Genomic DNA, 20,777 nt, shown 5'->3' on the forward strand with positions numbered 1-20,777 from the left:
AATTGAAGCAGTCATCAAAAATCTCCCAAGAAACAAAAGCCCAGGGCCAGATGGCTTCCCAGGGGAATTCTATCAGACATTTCAAGAAGAATTAATACCTACTCTCCTGAAACTGTTCCAAAAAATAGAAATGGAATGAAAACTTCCGAACTCATTTTATGAGGCCAGCATTACCTTGATCCCCAAACCAGACAAAGACCCCATCAAAAAGAATTACAGACCAATATCCTTGATGAACATGGATGCAAAAATTCTCACCAAAATACTAGCCAATAGGATCCAACAGTACATTAAAAGGATTATTCACCATGACCAAGTGGGATTTATCCCTGGGCTACAAGTTTGGTTCAACATCCGCAAATCAATCAATGTGATACAATACATTAACAAAAGAAAGAACAAGAGTCATATGATCCTCTCAATAGATGCAGAAAAAGCATTTGACAAAGTACAGCATCCTTTCTGGATCAAAACTCTTCAGAGTATAGGGATAGAGGGTACATACCTCAATATCATGAAAGCCATCTATGAAAAACCTACAGCGAATATCATTCTCAATGGGGAAAAGCTGAGAGCTTTTCCCCTAAGGTCAGGAACGCGGCAGGGATGTCCACTATCACCACTGCTATTCAACATAGTATTAGAAGTCCTAGCCACAGCAATCAGACAACAAAAAGAAATCAAAGGCATCCAAATCGGCAAAGAAGTCAAACTCTCACTCTTTGCAGATGATATGATACTGTATGTGGAAAAGCCAAAAGACTCCACCCCAAAACTGCTAGAACTCATACAGGAATTCAGTAAAGTAGCAAGATATAAAATCAATGCACAGAAATCAGTGGCATTCCTATACACCAACAACCAGACAGAAGAGAGACAAATCAAGGAGTCGATCCCATTTACAATTGCACCCAAAACCATAAGATACCTAGGAATAAATTTAACCAAAGAGGCAAAGGATCTGTACTCAGAAAACTATAAAATACTCATGAAAGAAATTGAAGAAGACACAAAGAAATGGAAAAACGTTCCATGCTCATGGATTGGAAGAACAAACATTGTGAAGATGTCAGTGCTACCTAGAGCAATCTACACATTCAATGCAATCCCTATCAAAATACCATCCACTTTTTTCAAAGAAATGGAACAAATAATCCTAAAATTTGTATGGAACCAGAAGAGACCCCGAATAGCCAGAGGAATATTGAAAAAGAAAAGCAAAGCTGGCGGCATCACAATTCCAGACTTCCAGCTCTATTACAAAGCTGTCATCATCAAGACAGTATGGTACTGGCACAAAAACAGACACATAGATCAATGGAACAGAATCGAGAGCCCAGAAGTGGACCCTCAACTCTATGGTCAACTCATCCTTGACAAAGCAGGAAAGAATGTCCAATGGGATAAAGACAGTCTCTTCAACAAATGGTGTTGGGAAAATTGGACAGCCACATGCAGAAGAATGAAACTGGACCATTTCCTTACACCACACACAAAAATAAACTCCAAATGGTTGAAAGACCTAAACGTGAGACAGGAGTCCATCAAAATCCGAAAGGAGAACACAGGTAGCAACCTCTTCGACCTCAGCCGCAGCAACTTCTTCCTAGAAACATCGCCAAAGGCAAGGGAAGCAAGGGCAAAAATGAACTATTGGGATTTCATCAAGATAAAAAGCTTTTGCACAGCAAAAGAAACAGTCCACAAAACCAAAAGACAACCGACAGAATGGGAGAAGATATTTGCAAATGACATATCAGATAAAGGGCTAGTATCCAAAATCTATAAAGAACTTATCAAACTCCACACCCAAAGAACAAATGATCCAATCAAGAAATGGGCAGAAGACATGAACAGATGTTTTTCCAAAGAAGACATCCAAATGGCTAACAGACACATGAAAAAGTGCTCAACATCGCTCGGCATCAGGGAAATCCAAATCAAAACCTCAATGAGATACCACCTCACACCCGTCAGAATGGCTAGAATTAACAAGTCAGGAAACAACAGATGTTGGCGGGGATGCGGAGAAAGGTGAACCCTCCTACACTGTTGGTGGGAATGCAAGCTGGTGCAACCACTCTGGAAAACAGTATGGAGGTTCCTCAAACAGTTGAAAATAGAGCTACCATCCGATCCAGCAGTTGCACTACCGGGTATTTACCACAAAGATACAAATGTAGGGATCCGAAGGGGTACGTGCACCCCGATGTTTATAGCAGCAATGTCCACAATAGCCAAACTGTGGAAAGAGCCAAGATGTCCATGGACAGATGAATGGATAAGGAAGATCTGGTATATATACACAGTGGAATATTATGCAGCCATAAAAAGGAATGAGATCTTGCCATTTGCAACGACGTGGATGGAACTGGAGGGTGTTATGCTGAGTGAAATAAGTCAATCAGAGAAAGACATGTATCATATGACCTCGCTGATATGAGGAATTTTTAACCTCAGGAAACAAACTGAGTGTTGCTGGAGTGGTGGGGGGTGGGAGGGATGGGGTGACTGGGTGACAGACATTGGGGAGGGTATGTGCTATGGTGAGCACTGTGAATTGTGCAAGACTGTTGAATCACAGATCAGTACTTCTGAAACAAATAATGCAATATATGTTAAGAAAAATAAAAAGAAGAAGATAGCAGGAGGGAAAGAATGAAGGGGAGTAAGTCGGAGGGGGAGACAAACCATGAGAGATGATGGACTCTGAAAAACAAACTGAGGTTTCTAGAGGGGAGGGGGTTGGGGGGATGGGTTAGCCTGGTGATGGGTATTAAAGAGGGCATGTTCTGCATGGAGCACTGGGTGTTATGCACAAACAATGAATCATGGAACACTACATCAAAAACTAATAATGTATGGTGATTAACATAACAATAAAAATTTTTTAAAAAATTAAAAATTGGGATTGTCAGTCTTACTGACTTGGAGGAATTTTTAACATTCTGAACAGTCCTCTGTCATTTATCTACTGTATATCTGTGCATATCTATGTACATCCATTGTAAATATCTTCCCAATTCTGAAGTTTGGCTTTTGACTCTTTTTTTTTAAATATTTATCTAAGTAATCTCTATACCCAACAGGGGGCTCAAACTCTTGACCCCAAGATCAAGAGTCACACACTGTTTGGACTAAGCCAGCCAGTTGTCAGGTCTTTGGTCAGGACTAGGTCAGGACTTTGCCTTCCACCCTACATGAGATGGCAAGGCCTTGAGGGCTTTGAGGGGATCTGACATCTGTTTGAAAAAGATAGATCCCCCTGCTGGTATGTTAAGAGCAGTTGCAGAAAGAGCAGCCCAGGGACAGGTGACAGCCGCAATCCAGGTGGGAGATGGTGGTGTCTTGGGCCAGGACAGAGAATGTGTCAAGGGGAGTCATGGAGGTAAAAACTCACCGCCCACCCAAAAGCCTAGGCAAGTGCAGCTTTTCAGGAAAAACCAGAACACAGGACAGGTATGTTGGTGGCGGGGTGGGGGTGGATACACCAAGCTAGCGGAAGCCAATGCCTTGTCGTGGTTTTTGTTCCCCAAGCGCTTGTGATTATCCGCCTACTCAGATAACCTGCTTCTAGGACGAGAATGTGCTGGTGAAATGGGTGCAAATATCCTCCCGCTCAACAATCATGCATCTCATTGTAAGTCCAATCGGTACTCTGTCTTCTCTCCTGGTCTCCTAGGAGATTAGTTAAGACAAGTCAACATCTCAGGGTCCTGCCTGACCGAAGACATGGCTGAGATCACTCTTTTTTTTTTTTTTTTCAGCTTCTCCAAATGGTAGTTTAATTTTCCAGTGGCTTATTTTATCAATCACCTAATTAAGGTTAGATAAATAATTGCTGATACTCCTTTTTTTCTTTCTATATATAGGCGTTTAATCTAAGAACATCAAAATTCTCTTAACACATTAATTAAGTTTTTCTGCCTGAAACTGAAAGGTACCGACAGTACTATGTAACTAGATTTGGAAAAAAAAAATTGAGTGTTTGCACTTTATCTAATGCTATACAGGAATTCCATCCACTACCAGAGAAAGGGGATAAAAGGAATCTCAGATGCTTCAATGCCCCATAATGGTGAAAAAGCATTCATATATAACGGGTGTTCAACCTAACTTTCTATTGCAACTCCAACAAATATTATTTTCCCATGTGGGTAGATACTGCAACCACTTTTCCAATCATTTTCTAAAAATAGAGAAGAGAATAAATAATGTTAGGCCTGGAGACAGTGAAACAGACATGCTGCTAACAGAGTGAGATTGTTTGCATGAGATCACTCTTCTTAACTTGCATGGCGGAGGGCTGGACTCTATATGAATTCGCCAAAATCAGTGCCACTTAGTAAAGCCTCTTAGTGACCCTCAGAGTTACTCAAGTATCCCATCAGAGCCTATGGAAATGTGTATTATGGACTTTGTCAAAGGACTGGGGATTTGAATTAGTTATATAAAATAAACAAATAGGGGCGCCTGGGTGGCTCAGTCGGTTAAGCGTCTGCCTTCGGCTCAGGTCATGATCCCAGAGTCCTGGGATCAAGCCCCGCATCGGGCTCCCTGCTCAGAGGGGAGTCTGCTTCTCCCTCTCCCTCTGCCTGCCGCTGTGCCTACTTGTGCTCTCTATCTCTCTGTCAAATAAATAAATAAAATCTTACAAAAAATAAATAACAGAATTTCAGCTAAATAGCTTTCATTCACTAATATTTATACATCTCTACCATGTGCTATGTACCTTCTTCATCTCTAGAGATAGAGAAAAAAACCAAAATCCCCACCCCTGTGGTGCTTACATTTTTAGGGGGGGGGAAAGAGACGATAAACACATAGGCTTATAAAATGTTGTCAGTGCAAGCAGAGAAAAGGAACAGAGTGGAATGTCATCAAGAGGATGGTCTGAGGAGGCCCCTTTGAGGACATGATATTTGATCCAAGCCAAGGATGAAGTGAGAGTGAGCCACAGGGATACGTGTGGGCCGAGGATTCCAGGCAAAGTCCCCAAAGCAGACTGTGCTTGGCAATGAAGAACGAAGTGAGGGGGCAGGGAGATCGTGAGGGGTCAGACTATATCAGGCCTCGTAGGCTAAGTCGGGACTTTGCCTTCCACCCTACATGAAACGGCAAGGCCTTGGAGGGCTTTGAGGGGATCTGACATCTGTTTGAAAAAGATCCCCCTGCTGATATGTTAAGAGCGGTCACAGGAAGGAGCAGCCCAGGGACAGGTGACAGTCTTGATCCATGTGGGAGATGGTGGTATCTTGGGCCAGGACCGTAGTGTTGGAGGGGTGAGAAGCAAGCAGAGAAGCTGGGCACATATGATGCACTGGAGAACTGAGTGTGAATAAGGGAAAAAAGTGTCAAAGATGACACCAGGTTTGGGGCCTGAACAACTGGAAGGGTGGATTTGCCAATCCCTGAGATGGGGGCATGGGGGAGCAGCGGTGGAGGGGAGGGGCGAGTGTGCTTAGGAATGGGATTGGCCATGCTGTAGACATTCAGGCGGAGGCAAAAGAGGATTTCAAGGAGCAAATGATAAAATGCTCAGAGAGGTCAAGTAAGAGTTCACAGTTGGATTTGGAGGTCACTGGTAACCTTGATCTAAAGAGGAACAGGATATTGGGGCCATGGCTGGAGGAGAATGCAGAGAGCTAGGAAAGTTTTTGCATTTTAATCTGTTTTTGTCTTGTTTCGAAGTGTAGGAGCTAATTCATTAAGTTGGAAGCAAAGGGTGATGATCCAGAAGAGAAGGAGAAACCAGGCTGTGAGAGAGAAGAGACAGTTCTAGGAGCAGCATCTGATGATGTGAGACCGGATGGCATCCAGGGCACAAGTGAGGAGTTAGTCTCAAATGGAAACACAGAAGGGAAACAGAGCTAGTTTGCAGAAGGAGAATAGAATGGCTCTTTTGATTGCTTGGATTTTCTCAGTGAGCCAAAAGCAAGGTCATGAAATGTAACCAACATGCAGGCATGAAAGGTAACTATTATAAAGGCTAATGACTTCAAACTTGAAGATGTATTCTCTTTATTTATGTAGTGTTTTTGATTAAAATGTAAGGGTCAAAAGTAGTGCAGGGAAGCAAAAGAAAAAACAGGTAAATTGGATGTCATCAAAATTAAGAGCTTTTTTGCATTCAAGGGCACCCTTCAAGAGAGTGAAAAGACAAGCCACGGAACAGGGAAAAATATTTGCAAATCATATATCTGATAAGGGTCTTACATGCAGAATATATTAAAACTGTTACAGTTCATTAGCAAAAAGACAAATACAAAGTGAGCAAAGGACTTGAATATACATTTCTCCAAAGAAGATATACAAATGGCCAGCAAGCATATGAAAACATGCTTAGTCACAGTGTGACACCACTTCAGACCCATTAGCATCACACACACACACACACACACACACACACACACACACACACACACATTAACAAGCGTTAGTAAGGATGCAGAGAAATTGGAATCTTCATGCATTGCTGGTGGGCGTGGAAAATGATGCAGCTACTGCAGAGAGGTTTGGCAGTTGCTCAGCAAGTTAAACATAGTATCGTGTGACAGCAATTCCGCTCCTGGGTATCCGCCCCCCAAAATTCACACCAGCTGTTCAAACAAGAACCTGTACACAAATGGTCATAGCAGCATTATTCACAGTATCTAAAAGGTAGAAACGACCCAAATGCTCCATCAACGAATGAATGGTTAAACAGCACATGGTGGGATATTATTCAGCCACAAAAAGGAATGAAGCCCTGATAACATGCCACGGCATGAACCTTAAAAACATGCTAGTGAAAGAAGACACAAAAGGCCACATATTGTGTGAGTCTGTTGACATAAATATCCAGAAGAGACAAATCCGTAGAGACAGGAAGCAGATTAGTGGTTGCCAGGAGCTGGGTTGAAGGGGTAGTACGGGGGACAGGATTTCCAACTGGGTGATGGAAAGGTTCTAAAACTAGGTAGTGGTGATGAGTATCCCGCACTGTGTGAACCAGACTACAGCCGTCTTGGGCAAAGGCGGACAGCTGACATGCGGACAGCTCTGTGACCTGAAGCCTTCTCAAGCTCAGTCCTTCCCTCACATTCTTTCCTTTTGTTTAACCACACCCTTAAGTGTGCCTTTAGGGCATAAGGTCCTTGTTGTGCCCAGGAATTAGGACTATGACACACACCTATTCTTTGTTATTGTTGTTGTTTTAAAAGGGGAGGAGGCGAAGAAACAGGGAGAGAATCTCAAGCAGGCTCCATGCCCAGCAGAGCTCCATCTCACGACCCTGAGATCATGACCTGAGCCGAAATCAAGAGTCAGATGCTCACTGACTGAGCCACCCACGTGCCTCAACACACACCTATTCTCCCATTGGGTGGACTCCCAGCCCCTAGGACAATAAAAGCAGCTGTTAAGGGGGGAGTGGGGTTTCGGGGGTCTACTCATCTTGGGGCTACCCTGAGACACACTTCTGTTCATAAGTCTCCTTAATAAACCATTTCTTGTCAAGCTGGACTTGTCAGCCTTTTTCTGTGGTCTTCCTGCCACCTAAGCCTTCGGAGGTCGTTTTGCATTTAACTCCCTTTCATGGAACAAACACAGTGAATGCACTTAGTGTCACTGACTTTTACACTTTCAGATGGTCACAACGGTAAATGTTACGTTGTACGTATTTTACCATAATAAAAAAAAAACTGCAGTTATATTCAGATTACGTTATTTAAAGAGATGAAACAGATTTTAATATATTTTTCACTCAGGGTAATTTCTCATTCAGTATAATTCTAGAAATGATGGGATTTTTCAAGCTAGAAAAGACCATAGAGATTGATGGCTTATGCCTATATTATAAAGTTTGTTGAAAATATTCAATTTTTAGTTATCCCAAATATTTAGGATCATTCATTCTGTTATGGGATTTTTTTCTGCCAAGAGGTTTACAATTCTCTCTCTGACTCATCGCTTAAGATACTGACCCTGAACTCAAAACTTAACCTAGTGGAAGCCAATGACATCTGACTCGGTGTGAGTCAACAAAGCATAAACCATTTTCCTTTCTTTCTAACCCCATTGGCATGCAACAATAGCAGACTGTGTAAAGTCATTAGCCTACGTGTTCAAATCATATATAGTCTAATTTTCTTCATGCTATAAATTACTGTAAATCCAAGTGTGCAGAACACTTTGACTAAGAATGAAACATTAAATCAATATCTGTTCCATGAACTATGCACAGATACTTTATCAATTTACCTTTCAAATAAAGTTCTTTAATGAAGTCACTCATTGCCATCAGCTTTTTATAATGACTCTACCTAATAAAGTATTTGCCAAAAAAAAGTAGGAAGTATTAAGAAAAAATAACAAAGTATTTGCCTGTGGGGAAAACAAAGAATTTCCCAAAAATAGGAAAAACTTTTTTTTCAAGTAAATTTTCAAATTACACTTGTTAACCTCATCTCCATCTCTGTAAAGGTATATCACACACGATCTTGAAAGTTTCACTGCATTTCGGGATTGTTCTTGAAGAGATACTCTGCCTATAATTGAAAGAAAGGCAAAAAAGACAAGTCAGTTTAGAAGACACTACTACTAATGTTAACAATTCAAAAATAAAAGTATATAAATCTTTACTTTTTTTTTAAGATTTTTATTTATTTACGGGTGCCTGGGTGGCTCAGTTGGTTAAGTGTCTGCCTTGGGCTCAGGTCATGATCCCAGGGTCCTGGGATCGAGCCCCGCATCGGGCTCCCTGCTCCTCTCTCTCTGTCAAATAAATAAATAAAATAAAATTTAAAAATAAAAGTACATAAATCTTTACTTTTTTTTTTTAAGATTTTATTTATTTGACAGAGAGAGAGACAACGAGAGAGGGAACACAAGCAGGGGGAGTGGGAGAGGGAGAAGCAGGCTTCCCGCGGAGCAGGGAGCCCGATGCGGGGCTCGATCCCAGGACCCTGGGATCATGACCTGAGCCCAGCAGATGCGTAACGACTGAGCCACCCAGGCGCCCCCGTAAATCTTTACTTTCAAATGAGTAAGAAAGTCTTACTATAAACTGTGAAGGTCTTAGAGGCTATTTCCCAAATAACCAGACACACAATTTCTCTAACTCAACTAGCTTTCTGTTTAGATTCAGGCATCTTTTATTTTCAAATTGATATTACAAAAAAAAAATCTTACCAGAAAATCAACAGGATCGTCCGGTCTGACCTTACAACACTCATTCAGCCCCTCCATCAGTGTTGGCATCACGTGGGTCATTAAGTAGTTTCTCAGGGGAATAGACTGGGCCTCTAGTAATTCTCTTTCTTCTCTTTTCACTTCCTCTAGTCGTTTATTCTACAAATAGAACATTTGGGGCTTGGGGTAAACAGACAGAAAGGGGAGAACACTTTCACCCGATTCACCTCCGAGTTAATTAGAGCCGGATACCGCTTTACGTGGTCACCACATTATGATAAAGATGGCATTGCAAAGAGCAGATGAAAGATGTACATGGTGTTGTAACAACCGCTTAGTAATCTAGAAAATATTAAACTGGATCCCAAACTCGCTTCTTAAATCAAGATAACTTCTAGCTGCCCAGATGAAGAAAGTAAGAATGGGAGGATGGGAAGGAAGGAACGAAGGAAAGAATCACAGAGGTGCTAATAGAAAGTCTAGAAGGTATTCATTCATCTGGTGGATGCCTGTTGTTCCTTGCTCAGCATATGGTCCCTCCTCTCTGGGGAATAGTAATTTCCAGATTTCCTTTGAGAAGTCTCCCTTCTTAGCCTGGTGGTTTAAGTGGGACTTAAGCCCATCAGTCCAGCCCACCTCCCGGCTGTGGATGTTAGTAAAGGATAAACACTTTTATCAGGTAGAACCTAAGGATGATGCCAATGTGGAGGGCAGAGCAGAGATAGGGACCCCAGGTCCTTGGTAAAACCATCTGAGCCACTATATCAAGCCTTGCCTGAAGCCAGCCCTACCCCCCTGGACTTTGATGTGAATCTATAAGCTTTCTTTATTTCTAAGCCATTTGGAGTTTGCTTTTCTGTCACTTGCAAGATAAAGAGTCCTAACCGGTATTATTTGTTTGAAAAGAGTCTTTCCCAGCAAGACAGCAAACCCAGAAATCAACATGGGAAGCAGACTGATGGATTTGACTACATACCACCATAAAACTTCTTTATGTCCAGAAGAGACACCATAAATGCTGCCAAAAGATAACTGATGAGTTTGAGAAAAACTATTTGCAACAGATTATAAAAAGCTAGGCTATCACGGGATGCACACAGTTTGCCAGGCACTGACTGAGGATTTATGCACGTACTGACTCATCACCCCCGTCCCATCGCTCACCCCCGTCGCTGTATGAAGCAGGTACTATCATCATCCTCCTTTTACAGATGGAGAAACGGAGGCACAGAGCCACAAACTTCAAAGGAGAAGGAGCAACAGTTGGACTCTAGCAACACAGCTTGGGAAACCCTTGCCTCCCGAGGCCGTTCGTGTTTCTATGACTACACTACCTTCTCAGGAGCTGTTCTTGCAGAAATACTAAGAAAAGGACACACCGCCCAAACACAAGCAGAGAGAACGTGCAACGTAAGAAATAGAAATGCCAATGAACACGGGAAGAGCTGTCACACGCCTGACCAGAGAGATGAATATTAGAGCACTGGGTTGGGGTTTTGTTTATCAGGTTGATATTTTGTGAGCAAAATTGAGAAAGCAGGGTTAGAGGAAGTGTAGGGAAAGCCACTGGTAGACAAGGTGTGAGCTGCTTTACCTTTGCTAGAAGGTAGTTTCGAAATATGTATCAAAAATTAAACCACCTGTAGTCTGATCTAACAAAATCCAGGAATTTGTGCTAAGGAGATAAGCAGGCACCCAAAGATGTGTGCCTAAGGACACCCTTCCTTTGTCTCCTCCTTCCTTCCCCAAATATTTGTTGGGTGTCTGTTACGTCCCAAGCACTGTTCTTGGCATTGGAAATATGGTAGTGAACAACATAGACAAAAATCCTTGTCCTCATGTGATTTAAATTCTGCACAGAGAAAAGACAATAAACAAGATAAATATAGAAAATATATAGTCCATGAGAATAAGTGCAAAAAGAGGGAAATTGAGAAATATAAAAGGGGATATGACAGGTGGTGGGGAGTGGCAGGGGTTGACATTTTTTTTAAAGATTTTATTTATTTGAGAGACAATGAGAGAGAGAACACAGAGGGAGAGAGAACACATCGAGAGGGAGAAGCAGATTCGCCACCGAGCAGGGAGCCCGACGCTGGACTCGATCCCAGGACTCCGAGATCATGACCCGAGCCAAAGGCAGATGCCTAACCAACTGAGCCACCCAGGCGCCCCATGGGGTTGACATTTTAAACATGGTGTGCAGGAAAGGCTTCCTTGGAAAGATGGCTTTTTAGGCAAGACCCAAAGCAAAGGAGGAAGTTAGTTGCGCAGACGGTGTGTTGTTGAAATGCATCAAGCCAGAACCTTGAGGGCCCCCAATAATGAGTTTGGACTTTGGTCTCACAGTGATGCAAGCCTGTGAAGCGTTTCAACAGGGAATTGCCCTCGTGGAACCAGATGTTAGGAGGACGGCCAGGGGCAGCATGGAAACAGGAGGGAAAGGGACAGGTGCACCGTGCGGAGACCAGTGAGGAGGCGCCGTAATTCGGGCGAGAAACTCCGACCCTGACCAGAAGTGAGGAGCTGTGGGTAGATCTGAGTATGATTTTCAGAAGCAGAGTAGGTACGACTCCGTGATTTGGGGAACTGAGACGGTGAAGGAGGCTGACCACCCAGGTGAGAGGGATAAATGGAGGAAAATCAGAAGAAATCCCAAGGTTGGCATGTAGCACCAGGGGACCCAGTTACAGGGATCTGGATTATCAAAACTCCCGGCGACGGCTAGTTACTGTTATCATGATTATTTATCCCAAGCAAAAGACCAAGGGCACCTTTTAGGAAATGGTCCTATGACAAAACAAAGAAAAAAAAAACGTGCTTGGGTATTTCCATGACATTTCTCTTCGAGCAGGATGGGAAATGCAGCTGTCCTAAATGGCTTGACCCCCCCACCCCCAACCCATGCCCACACTCACTCACCCACTCCTCCCAGCGAGCGATCTTCTCGGCCAACTCCACAGCTTCCTTGGCCTCCCGTTCTGCTTCGTGCATCGCCTCCTTGGCTAGGCGCTCCTCCACAGCCCTCCGCTCCTCTTCTGCCTTTTCTTCATCCGTTAAACCATAATTTCGAGGCTCCCCGATCTCTTTGATGAGCTGTTTGATGGCCAGTCTGTTCTGAGGGTCTTCAAGTTTTCCTACATCTTTAAATACCAGGAGAGAGGAAGGAGATCAGCACACACATACATTCTGCCACATACTCTGAGATCACATTCCAGAAAATTCTTTGTTCCCATAAACGTGCCATGGTACGTTATGGAAATGACCGCATTGCACTTTGCTGTTCCAGTGGCCAGCACGGTTCAGGATTTCTTGGCTCACTGGCAAATATCAGCGCTGTGGCTGGGAGTCCCAGGGCTGGAAAACTGGGGCTCAGTCTTTGAGCTCTGACAGCACTGATTTTGAGTTGGGGTGGGGGGCGGAAGGACCTCCTCCAAAAAAAAAAAAAAAAGAGTTATCCATCCCTGGAAGCATCCAAGCAGAGAAAGATGCTTCTATGGGGGTTTCCACAGGAAGAAGTCCGCTCTTGTTGAAAACCAGATAGGATTTCCTCCATTTCTTTTTTTTTTTTTTTTTTTTTTTCTGTTTCTGAGACTCAATGATCCTGGGATACATTTCCAATTCATAAGAAAAACAAACCATTTCAGTTAGCCTACTTGAATAGGGAAAAGTCCAGATTCCAGAATATCTGACTAATGTTAACATCAAGACCAAAAAAAAAAAAAAACCAAACCCACAGCAGCTTCTTGGTAAACAACGGGTTTCTCCACAAAGTCACTCAACACTAAATTCTACACCACTCTCTTGGGTTTGCTTGGAAGGTGCCCCCGTGGAAGGGTGTGCAGTGGATGATTTTGGTTCTCAGCGCCTCAGACCTTCCTAGGAGTAAGGTTCCTCTCACCCCGCCCCAGGCACAACCACAGCCATGCCCGCTCCCTCTGTTCCTACAGTATGACCTTGACCCAGACTAGAGGCACCTCTAGCTTCTGCATGGGAAGAGGGGAAGAACTGGGTCAATGTATCACTTGGTGGGAGGAAGCCAGCCCCCAAAAAGCAAACAAAACCAAAATAACACAAAACTCATATATTCCACTTACTGCCTGTGCTCTGACATTTAAATGTATTTCTCCCGATTTCTCTAACAGAGTAATTACAACTTGACGTGCTTGAAAGTGCTCTGAAACACTTTTGAAGAGGCTCACGTTTGGAGACTAGTGCTGCCCAAACCAATGCTTCTGCCCTGACCCTGGGACAGGGGAATTGCTGATTGGGGGTGGGAGCCTGCCCAAACCATGACCTTGGATTTGCCCTTCTAGGGATGTGTTATCAGGGTGGAAAGTCTAGCTCTAGGCTTGGCTCCCAGGGTAGAAGCTCCTGGGTTGTGGGGCAGCTCCAGTTCACCATGTGGGTGGTGGAGGAGAGGTGATGGTCCAAAGAGCTGGAAAGAAAGAGACTCCCAGAGAGAAGAGGAGTCCAAAAGTGCAGGGAGAAAATGTAGGTGCCAGCCCCATTCCTGATCCTTCTGAGGCTGGTCTGCTTTCCTGACCTTGACCCCTCTCCCACACCCATCCCTAAGATCCATTTCTCCCTTCCCTTGTACGTCATCTCCTGCTTGTCCGGGGTAGAGATGAGGCCAGATGTGACGGGCACAGAATGAGACAGGAACGGGCCCAGAATGAGACAGGAACGCAATGACCACTCATCCACTCCTCCCTCCTCATTTCTGTCTTTCTCAACATTTCTCCCCGGGGCTCTCCTGATTTTTCCATAAATACCTTTTTGAGCTTTACTGAAAAGATGGCAATCACTGTTTTTGTGCAATGTGCTCACCATTCTCTCCCAGTTCTCTAATCAAATAGGGTGAGCTACTTTCCATAAGGAGATTCAAATCCTAAGGTTTTACATGGAAAACGTGGGTCCAGTGCGTACAGACACGTCCAGATGAGGACAAAACCCAACTGTTTCCGCGGGTGCCAAATGGATTTTGTAGATTTATAAATTGCATTATCTTTTTATTGCTTAATAGCACGCTATGTTATGCCTTAGTAATAACAAAATTAGTTACCACGTGTTGAACTTCCCGGTACTCCAGACACTTCCTGTCTATTATCTCTGCATTTGGAACAACTCTATAAGCCAGGGGTTATTTTCCCATTTCACAGATGAAAACACAGATGAGCAGAACCAGTCCTGAAATCAGCTCTCCTGCCTCATGCGGACATCGTTCGTTGGTGCTACACCTCCCAGGACTCCAGGGTCCAGATGCTGTCCCATCTGGCTCTTGAGTGCAAAGAGAGACCCAGAGAGACCCTCAGGGGTTCAGCCTGGCCACTAAGCTGCCACCAGGCTAGGGGGTTCTCATCAAACCCAGGGGAGGAAGAAATGTCAAGATCCAGGAAGCCAGAAAGGAAGTCTCGCGGTTCACCAAAGCCCAGGGAAGTAGAAACATCTATGACAGCTGAGATTTGGAGCCAGGAACAAGGACGCCACGGTGAGGTTGATGACAGCTCCTATTTACTGAGTACCTGCTGGGTGCTAAGATCTGAGTTCAGTGTTTACTGGAAACAAAGAGGAATGCAATGAAGAACAATTTGCTTTCTGAGTAGCAGTGTGTGTGTGGGGGGGGTGGTGTCAGATGGCTGGGATAAAGGCCAGGAGGGGCTCTATGAAGAACACCGGACCCTACAATGCTACAGGAACAAAACGCTGCCCCCAAGGAAGCTGGGAGAATGCCCCAAAGAAGCCAGCAGCAGATATACATATCTTTGAAGTGTCCTTTAAAAAAAGTGCCAATTTGGTATTCGATTTCATAATGTATGTATATGTTTTCATATAACAATACCCAACACGCCCCCCAATGCACACACCAAATTCTCAAGTAGAAGGACTCCCCAGGAGGAGGACTCCCCTGTTTATCCTGTGACCTCCTGGCCCCAGGGACATAGCTCTGCTTCCCCGTCCCCGCCCCAGCCCTATGACAGACAGGCAGCAGGGGTGCCTTGGGTTGGCGGCGGTGGAGGCGGGGGGGGGTCCTGACACTTGGCAGTGGTTCTTCACATTCACCTTAGTCCTGAGCTCATTTCATACCAATATGTATCGGGTGGATTTCAATCTCATCGAAATAGTTGATGACAGTCTCATCTTCAGTATTGAGGTCCCGGTAGTTACTCAGAGCCCGGAGGAAGCGGTCCTGGCTGTAATGGGTCCCTGCCACGATGCTCTCAGGAAGGTTCATCACCCGCTCCTTCAGGAACTCATCCGAGGCATCCAGCACACAAACAAACTCTGGGGAGAGAGAGAGAGAGGCTCCTGAGTTAACCCAAGGATGAAGGGGCTAACTAGCAGGTGCTGGTGGCCGGACCAGTGCTTAACCTGAAATGTCCAGTTACCAGAGACCTCATGACAAATTGGCCTCCTTGCTGCCTCTCATGGAACATACGTAGATACAAATCACTGACATTTCCAAACACCACCCGATGAGGCCCAACCAGCTGGTATTTTGTGAGATCTGTTATTTTTCTATTTTTTCCCTCTTTCTTTCCTTCCTTCCCTTTAAAAAAAAAGCAACAGAAATTGGAAATAGCAAATTTTTAATGACAAAAAAAATAGCAAATCTAATACCAAATAGCAAATAGTAGCAAATCTAATCATCGAATAACAACAAATCCGATAAGAAAAAGCAGCAAAAATCAGAATTAGTGCATCTCTGATAACCCTGTGGCATCAACCGCCTCCCAGTCAACCCCCACCCCGCCCTCTTCCCAGCACAGCATCACGGGCTTCCAAAGAGACTAGCGGCTGAGCAAACTGATGGCCAATTTGGGAAATTAATAAAAACAAGGACTCCCCTTGGGACTTCAATTTCCCAAGGATCCAGCTGTCTTCTAACTTAATGCAATTGGCTAGGAAGCATCTGCCTTCCATTCAACAGAGCGCTTATCTGATGTTGGACACGGGGATCAGATTAATGATGGGGATCATTTCACCCACCTGTGATTTTCTTTTTCTTTTTCTTTTTTTAAAAATATTTTTTTTATTTATATGACAGAGAGAGTGCAAGCACAAGCAGGGGGAGTGGCAGGCAGAGGGAGAAGCAGGCTCCCCGCTGAGCAGGGAGCCCGACGTGGGGCTTGGTCCCAGAACCCTGGGATTATGACCTGAGCCGAAGGCAGACGCTCAACGACTGAGCCACCCAGGCACCCCCCACCTGTGATTTTTCTTTTAAACTATGAAAGCAGCTGTTTCTCCAGCTTCTTGTATAAGTTCAGTAGATATTTGTTGAGGGAATGAATGGTTAAAGTGCACATCAGTGAAATAGACTTTCTACGTGAGTTACTATTCTGAGAGGTTCTCAACACGGTCAGAGTACACGGGTGCCCAGATCATTAACCAGGTGTATTACAAATAACTTGCTACCTGTAAGAGTCTGGCAAAGCATGGTAACGGTTTAATTTTTATCCTAAAATTGTATTGGTTCCCTGTGGGCTAAATCCGGCCCATCATCTGATTTTGTAAATCAAGTTTTACTGGGACATTTAAAGATTAATTAATTAATTAAATTGTATTGGTTTGCCACATAATGGTGCCATTTTCACTCAAATGCATTCTAATAAGATTTCTTGAGTGAGTGAGAAAAGTCAGTGTATGGAGCAGAGCCCAGAGCAGAGTGTGTCTATGGGGCAAGTGGATGTCCATTGAATACCATCTACTTCGTGTGTTAACAGGAAAAATAAAGGTGAGGACAGAGCTTGTGGAACAAGATCCAATAAATTCATAACCAGGGCGCCTGGGTGGCTCAGTTGGTTAAGCGACTGCCTTCGGCTCAGGTCATGATCCTGGAGTCCCGGGATCGAGTCCTGCATCGGGCTCCCTGCTCAGCAGGGAGCCTGCTTCTCCCTCTGACCCTCCTCCCTCTCATATGCTCTCTCTCTCTCTCATTCTGTCTCTTTCAAATAAATAAATAAATAAAATATTTTTTAAAAAATTCATAACCATAGTCTGATGCTGCCACTATTCTGACCTATTTTAATTTAGTTTAGATGCTCATCTGTGATCATTTGATTTTCAGGAGTGGCTATATTTTGAAAAGGAGAGGAGACAGCTGGACCTCCAAATGCTGGTAGAGTACTTGAAATTATGTCACTAAATTCACTGAAATTTGAATCTAGTTAAGCTCCATGACGTCAGGCATCTAGATGAAAAGTTAATGATTCTGTTAGTAATCTAAGAATTTTAAAATGCGATGCTGTATTTTTCTCCCCAGTGATTGGGAGAAGGAAGATTCCAGTTAATCGAGTACCATGAACAGTGAGTGATGTCCTTGGCTTCCAGATTTCAAAGAATTTTAGCGTGATGGAATATATTTCCCACTGGATGATTTTTTTTTTTTTTTAAGTAAGCTCTACACCCAAGGTAGGGCTTGAACTCATGACCCCAAGATCAAGAGTTGCGTGCTGTACCAACTCAGCCAACCAGGTGCCCCCAGATGATATTTTTATTTTTTTATTTTTTTAAAGATTTTTTATTTATTTATTTGACAGAGAGAGAGAGCACAAGTAGGCGGAGAGGCAGGCAGAGGGAGAGGGAGAAGCAGGCTCCCTGCTGAGCAGGGAGCCCGACGGGGGGCTCAATCCCAGGACCCTGGGATCATGACCTGAGCTGAAGGCAGCCGCTTAACCAACTGAGCCACCCAGGCGCCGCCCCCCCAGATGATATTTTTAAAAAGTCCTTTCTCTCTTATGATTCAGACAGAACTTCAGGATTTTGCAGTACCTAGAGATAATTATTCAGAACATCCACTGTGCTGGGGAGCCTGGGTGACTCAGTCGGTTGAGCATCCAACTTTTGATTTCAGCTCTGGTCATGATTGTGAGATCAAGCCCCACGTTGGGCTCCCAGCTCAGCTCAGAGTCAGCTTGGGATTCTCTCTCTCCCTTTCTCTCTGCTCCTCCCCCCACTTGCGTGCTCTCTCTCTCTCTCTCCCTCTCAAATAAACAAATAAATTGCTTTTTAAAAGAAGGAATGTCTACTGTCCTTGTACTGGCTAACTGTGGATAGCAAGTAATAGATTTCTGCTTGGTAAGATTGTATATAACAAGGAGGTCACTGTGTTTGGCTATCTAGAGTCATGTGAAAATCTGTTTTTTGTTGTTTTGTTTTGTTTTTTGGTTTTTAATGTTTTTTTTTTAAGATTTTGTTTATTTATTTGACAGAGAGCGAGATAGCGAAAGAGGGAACACAAGCAGGGGGAGTGGGAGAGGGAGAAGCAGGCTTCCCGTGGAGCAGGGAGCCTGATGCGGGGCTTGATCCCTGGACCCTGAGCCGAAGGCAGATGCTTAATGACTGAGCTACCCAGGTACCCCTGTTTTTTGTTTTAGATTTATTTATTTATTTGAAGAGGGACAGAGGGAGAGAGAGAGAGAGAGAGAATCTCGAGCAGACTCCCCACTGAGCCTGACAAAGGGCTTGATCTCACGACCCAGGAGTTCATGACCTGAGCCAAAATCATGAGTTGGACACTTAAGCAACTGAGCCACCCAGGCGCCCCTGAAAATCTGTGTTTTAAAACATTTTTTCCATAGTCATCAAGCAGATACAACTGTATTTATTTATTGATCTACTTTCACTTTTTTAAGTAGGCTCCATGTCTGATATGGGGATCAAACTCATGACCCTGAGATCAAGAGTGGTGACTCAGCCAGGAGCCCCAAGCAGGTATGACTTTAAACTTGTCTGCTTCAAAAACGAGATCTGAAAAGAACTGAACTGGATACAGGCTAGCAGCAGTTGTAAAAAGCAATGATTTATCAAGGAGAGATAATACCACCTATGACTGGGTCACCATAGATTGAAATGTGTTATCATTCAAATCAAGCACGGAGACTTGTATTAATCAGATTTATTATTTTCTGTATCTTACGATGTTCTGACATCTCCGAAGGGAGTTACACACCTGGAGAGACACTGCCCCTTTCAGGACTAGCTAATTCCTAAAGATAGTCAACCACTTACTCAGGAGGATGGCCCTCATATACAAGATGACCACCCCCTTTTTATAACTCTCACACACCAAGCCAATATTTCCCTGCCTTAAATCATCCCAGAGCCAGGTACCAGGGAACTAGAGAGCAAAACCCACTGGGGCTGGCTCAAACTAGCCAATCCTCTAAAAAAAAAGCTGTTTACTCAGCCCTGCCTTGCCTTTCCCACAGAAACCCCAGTTAAGGCAATGGCTTAGCCTTCCCCTCGATGCTTCCTGCTTCCTGACCAAGCCTCGCACACTTCCCCACATGACCCAGCATGGTGCGGCACACCCCCTGCTCTGGGGACCCTGCTTTCAATGGCATTGGCCTCTCGTGTCCTCACTCAGCCACCTCCCTGTACTCAAATCCCCCGGGGACAAATGAGACAATTCTCTCATTTCTTCCAGGAAGACAGAAAATAATGACAATTTCCAGAAAGAGGATAACTATGAGCAGACTAAACATTCCAAATAGATGACATGTTCAACCCGTTTGGATCACATCCAGCAGAGGGAGGGCAGCCCAGGGGACCACGCTTAAGAATCATTGACTGTTTCATGTGCGTGATTCCATTTCCTGAAGGGGTTTCATTAATTCTGTGCTTTGGAGGCAGTGGGAAGAGCAGACCGAGTTTGAATTTAAGCCATTCTGTGTACCAGGGAAGCGGGCTTGGGTAAGTCCCTGGGCTTTGGCTTCTGGATCAGGTAACCACGGGACTAATTCCAGCCTGACAGGACCGTGCAAAGGCTCAAGGAATTCCTATCTCATGCAGTTCTGGGCAGACGAATGGTTCATTGAGCTGCCCCAGTGAGAGCATGAGGATTTACAATGCAGTTTGCAATGAATGAATATTGCCCGGAAGTGATAAACTCTCAGAAACCAGACAGATCTGGTTAATCGACTTTACTTTTTAACTTTTGTTAAGCCCAATGCATACATTCACGGGAAATCCAAGACAACCCACCCCCTTTGCTGTTGCAAGTTCCTGCAAGGCTTCAGGGCCCTCAGGCAAACAGTAAATATCTATCCCTGAGGATGACTGCTTTCTGGTGGCCCCAGTGCTTCCAGAAGCTTCATGGCAAGCTGTCATCAACTGACTCCCGTGGGGACTCTGACGCAAGTGAGCAGCCCCCCCCTCCGCCCCCCACCATTACGACCTCAGGCTCAGTTGCTGAAAAAAGCTGTTTTTGTGTTTCCTATGATGATATCGCACGCAAATTGATTAAAAAAAAAAAAAAAACTTGAAAAGTTCAAGGCAAGTTCACAAGAAATGCCTGCCGGGTACTCAGCAAATCCTTTTTCGTGGAATACATTGTTTATGCTTTACTTCCAAGAGGACATGGTGCAACGACTGTGTATTTACGTGGACAGTGAACCAAGACACTCTGCACCTGCCCAGTCTCAACCCTGGATTTGGGAAAGATGATGGCATGGCTAGCACCTAAAATGGTAGGAAGGGTCCAGTCCCTGGTCATCTTGCCAACTGACTCAGAAGTCAAGGCATTAGGGGACTGGCCACCCAGTGCTTTGTTCCTGGAGGGAGCAGCAGAAAAGAACATTCTCAAAGAGACTTCTGTCCATTTC

At 44.2% G+C, this 20,777-nt stretch overlaps 1 protein-coding gene across 4 annotated transcripts in view; it reads right to left on the bottom strand.

Annotated features, from left to right (window-relative positions):
* Window positions 1–8,489: 8,489 nt before the first annotated feature.
* AK7 (adenylate kinase 7) overlaps window positions 8,490–20,777 on the bottom strand; it is a 64,225-nt gene continuing 51,937 nt past the window's right edge. For all 4 annotated transcript variants that reach the window (XM_028101134.1, XM_028101148.1, XM_028101141.1 and 1 more), the window contains 4 exons: window positions 15,259–15,456; window positions 12,094–12,314; window positions 9,172–9,330; window positions 8,490–8,528 (listed from right to left, as the gene is read on the bottom strand). In XM_028101134.1, coding sequence (XP_027956935.1) covers window positions 8,490–8,528; window positions 9,172–9,330; window positions 12,094–12,314; window positions 15,259–15,456 — 617 coding nt within the window. The remainder of the gene's footprint in view (window positions 8,529–9,171; window positions 9,331–12,093; window positions 12,315–15,258; window positions 15,457–20,777) is intronic.

Source organism: Eumetopias jubatus, unplaced genomic scaffold (assembly GCF_037043125.1).
Source record: "Eumetopias jubatus isolate StellerSeaLion01/CBP00866 unplaced genomic scaffold, mEumJub1_p1.0 scaffold_7, whole genome shotgun sequence".
Taxonomy (NCBI): Eukaryota; Metazoa; Chordata; class Mammalia; order Carnivora; family Otariidae; genus Eumetopias; species Eumetopias jubatus.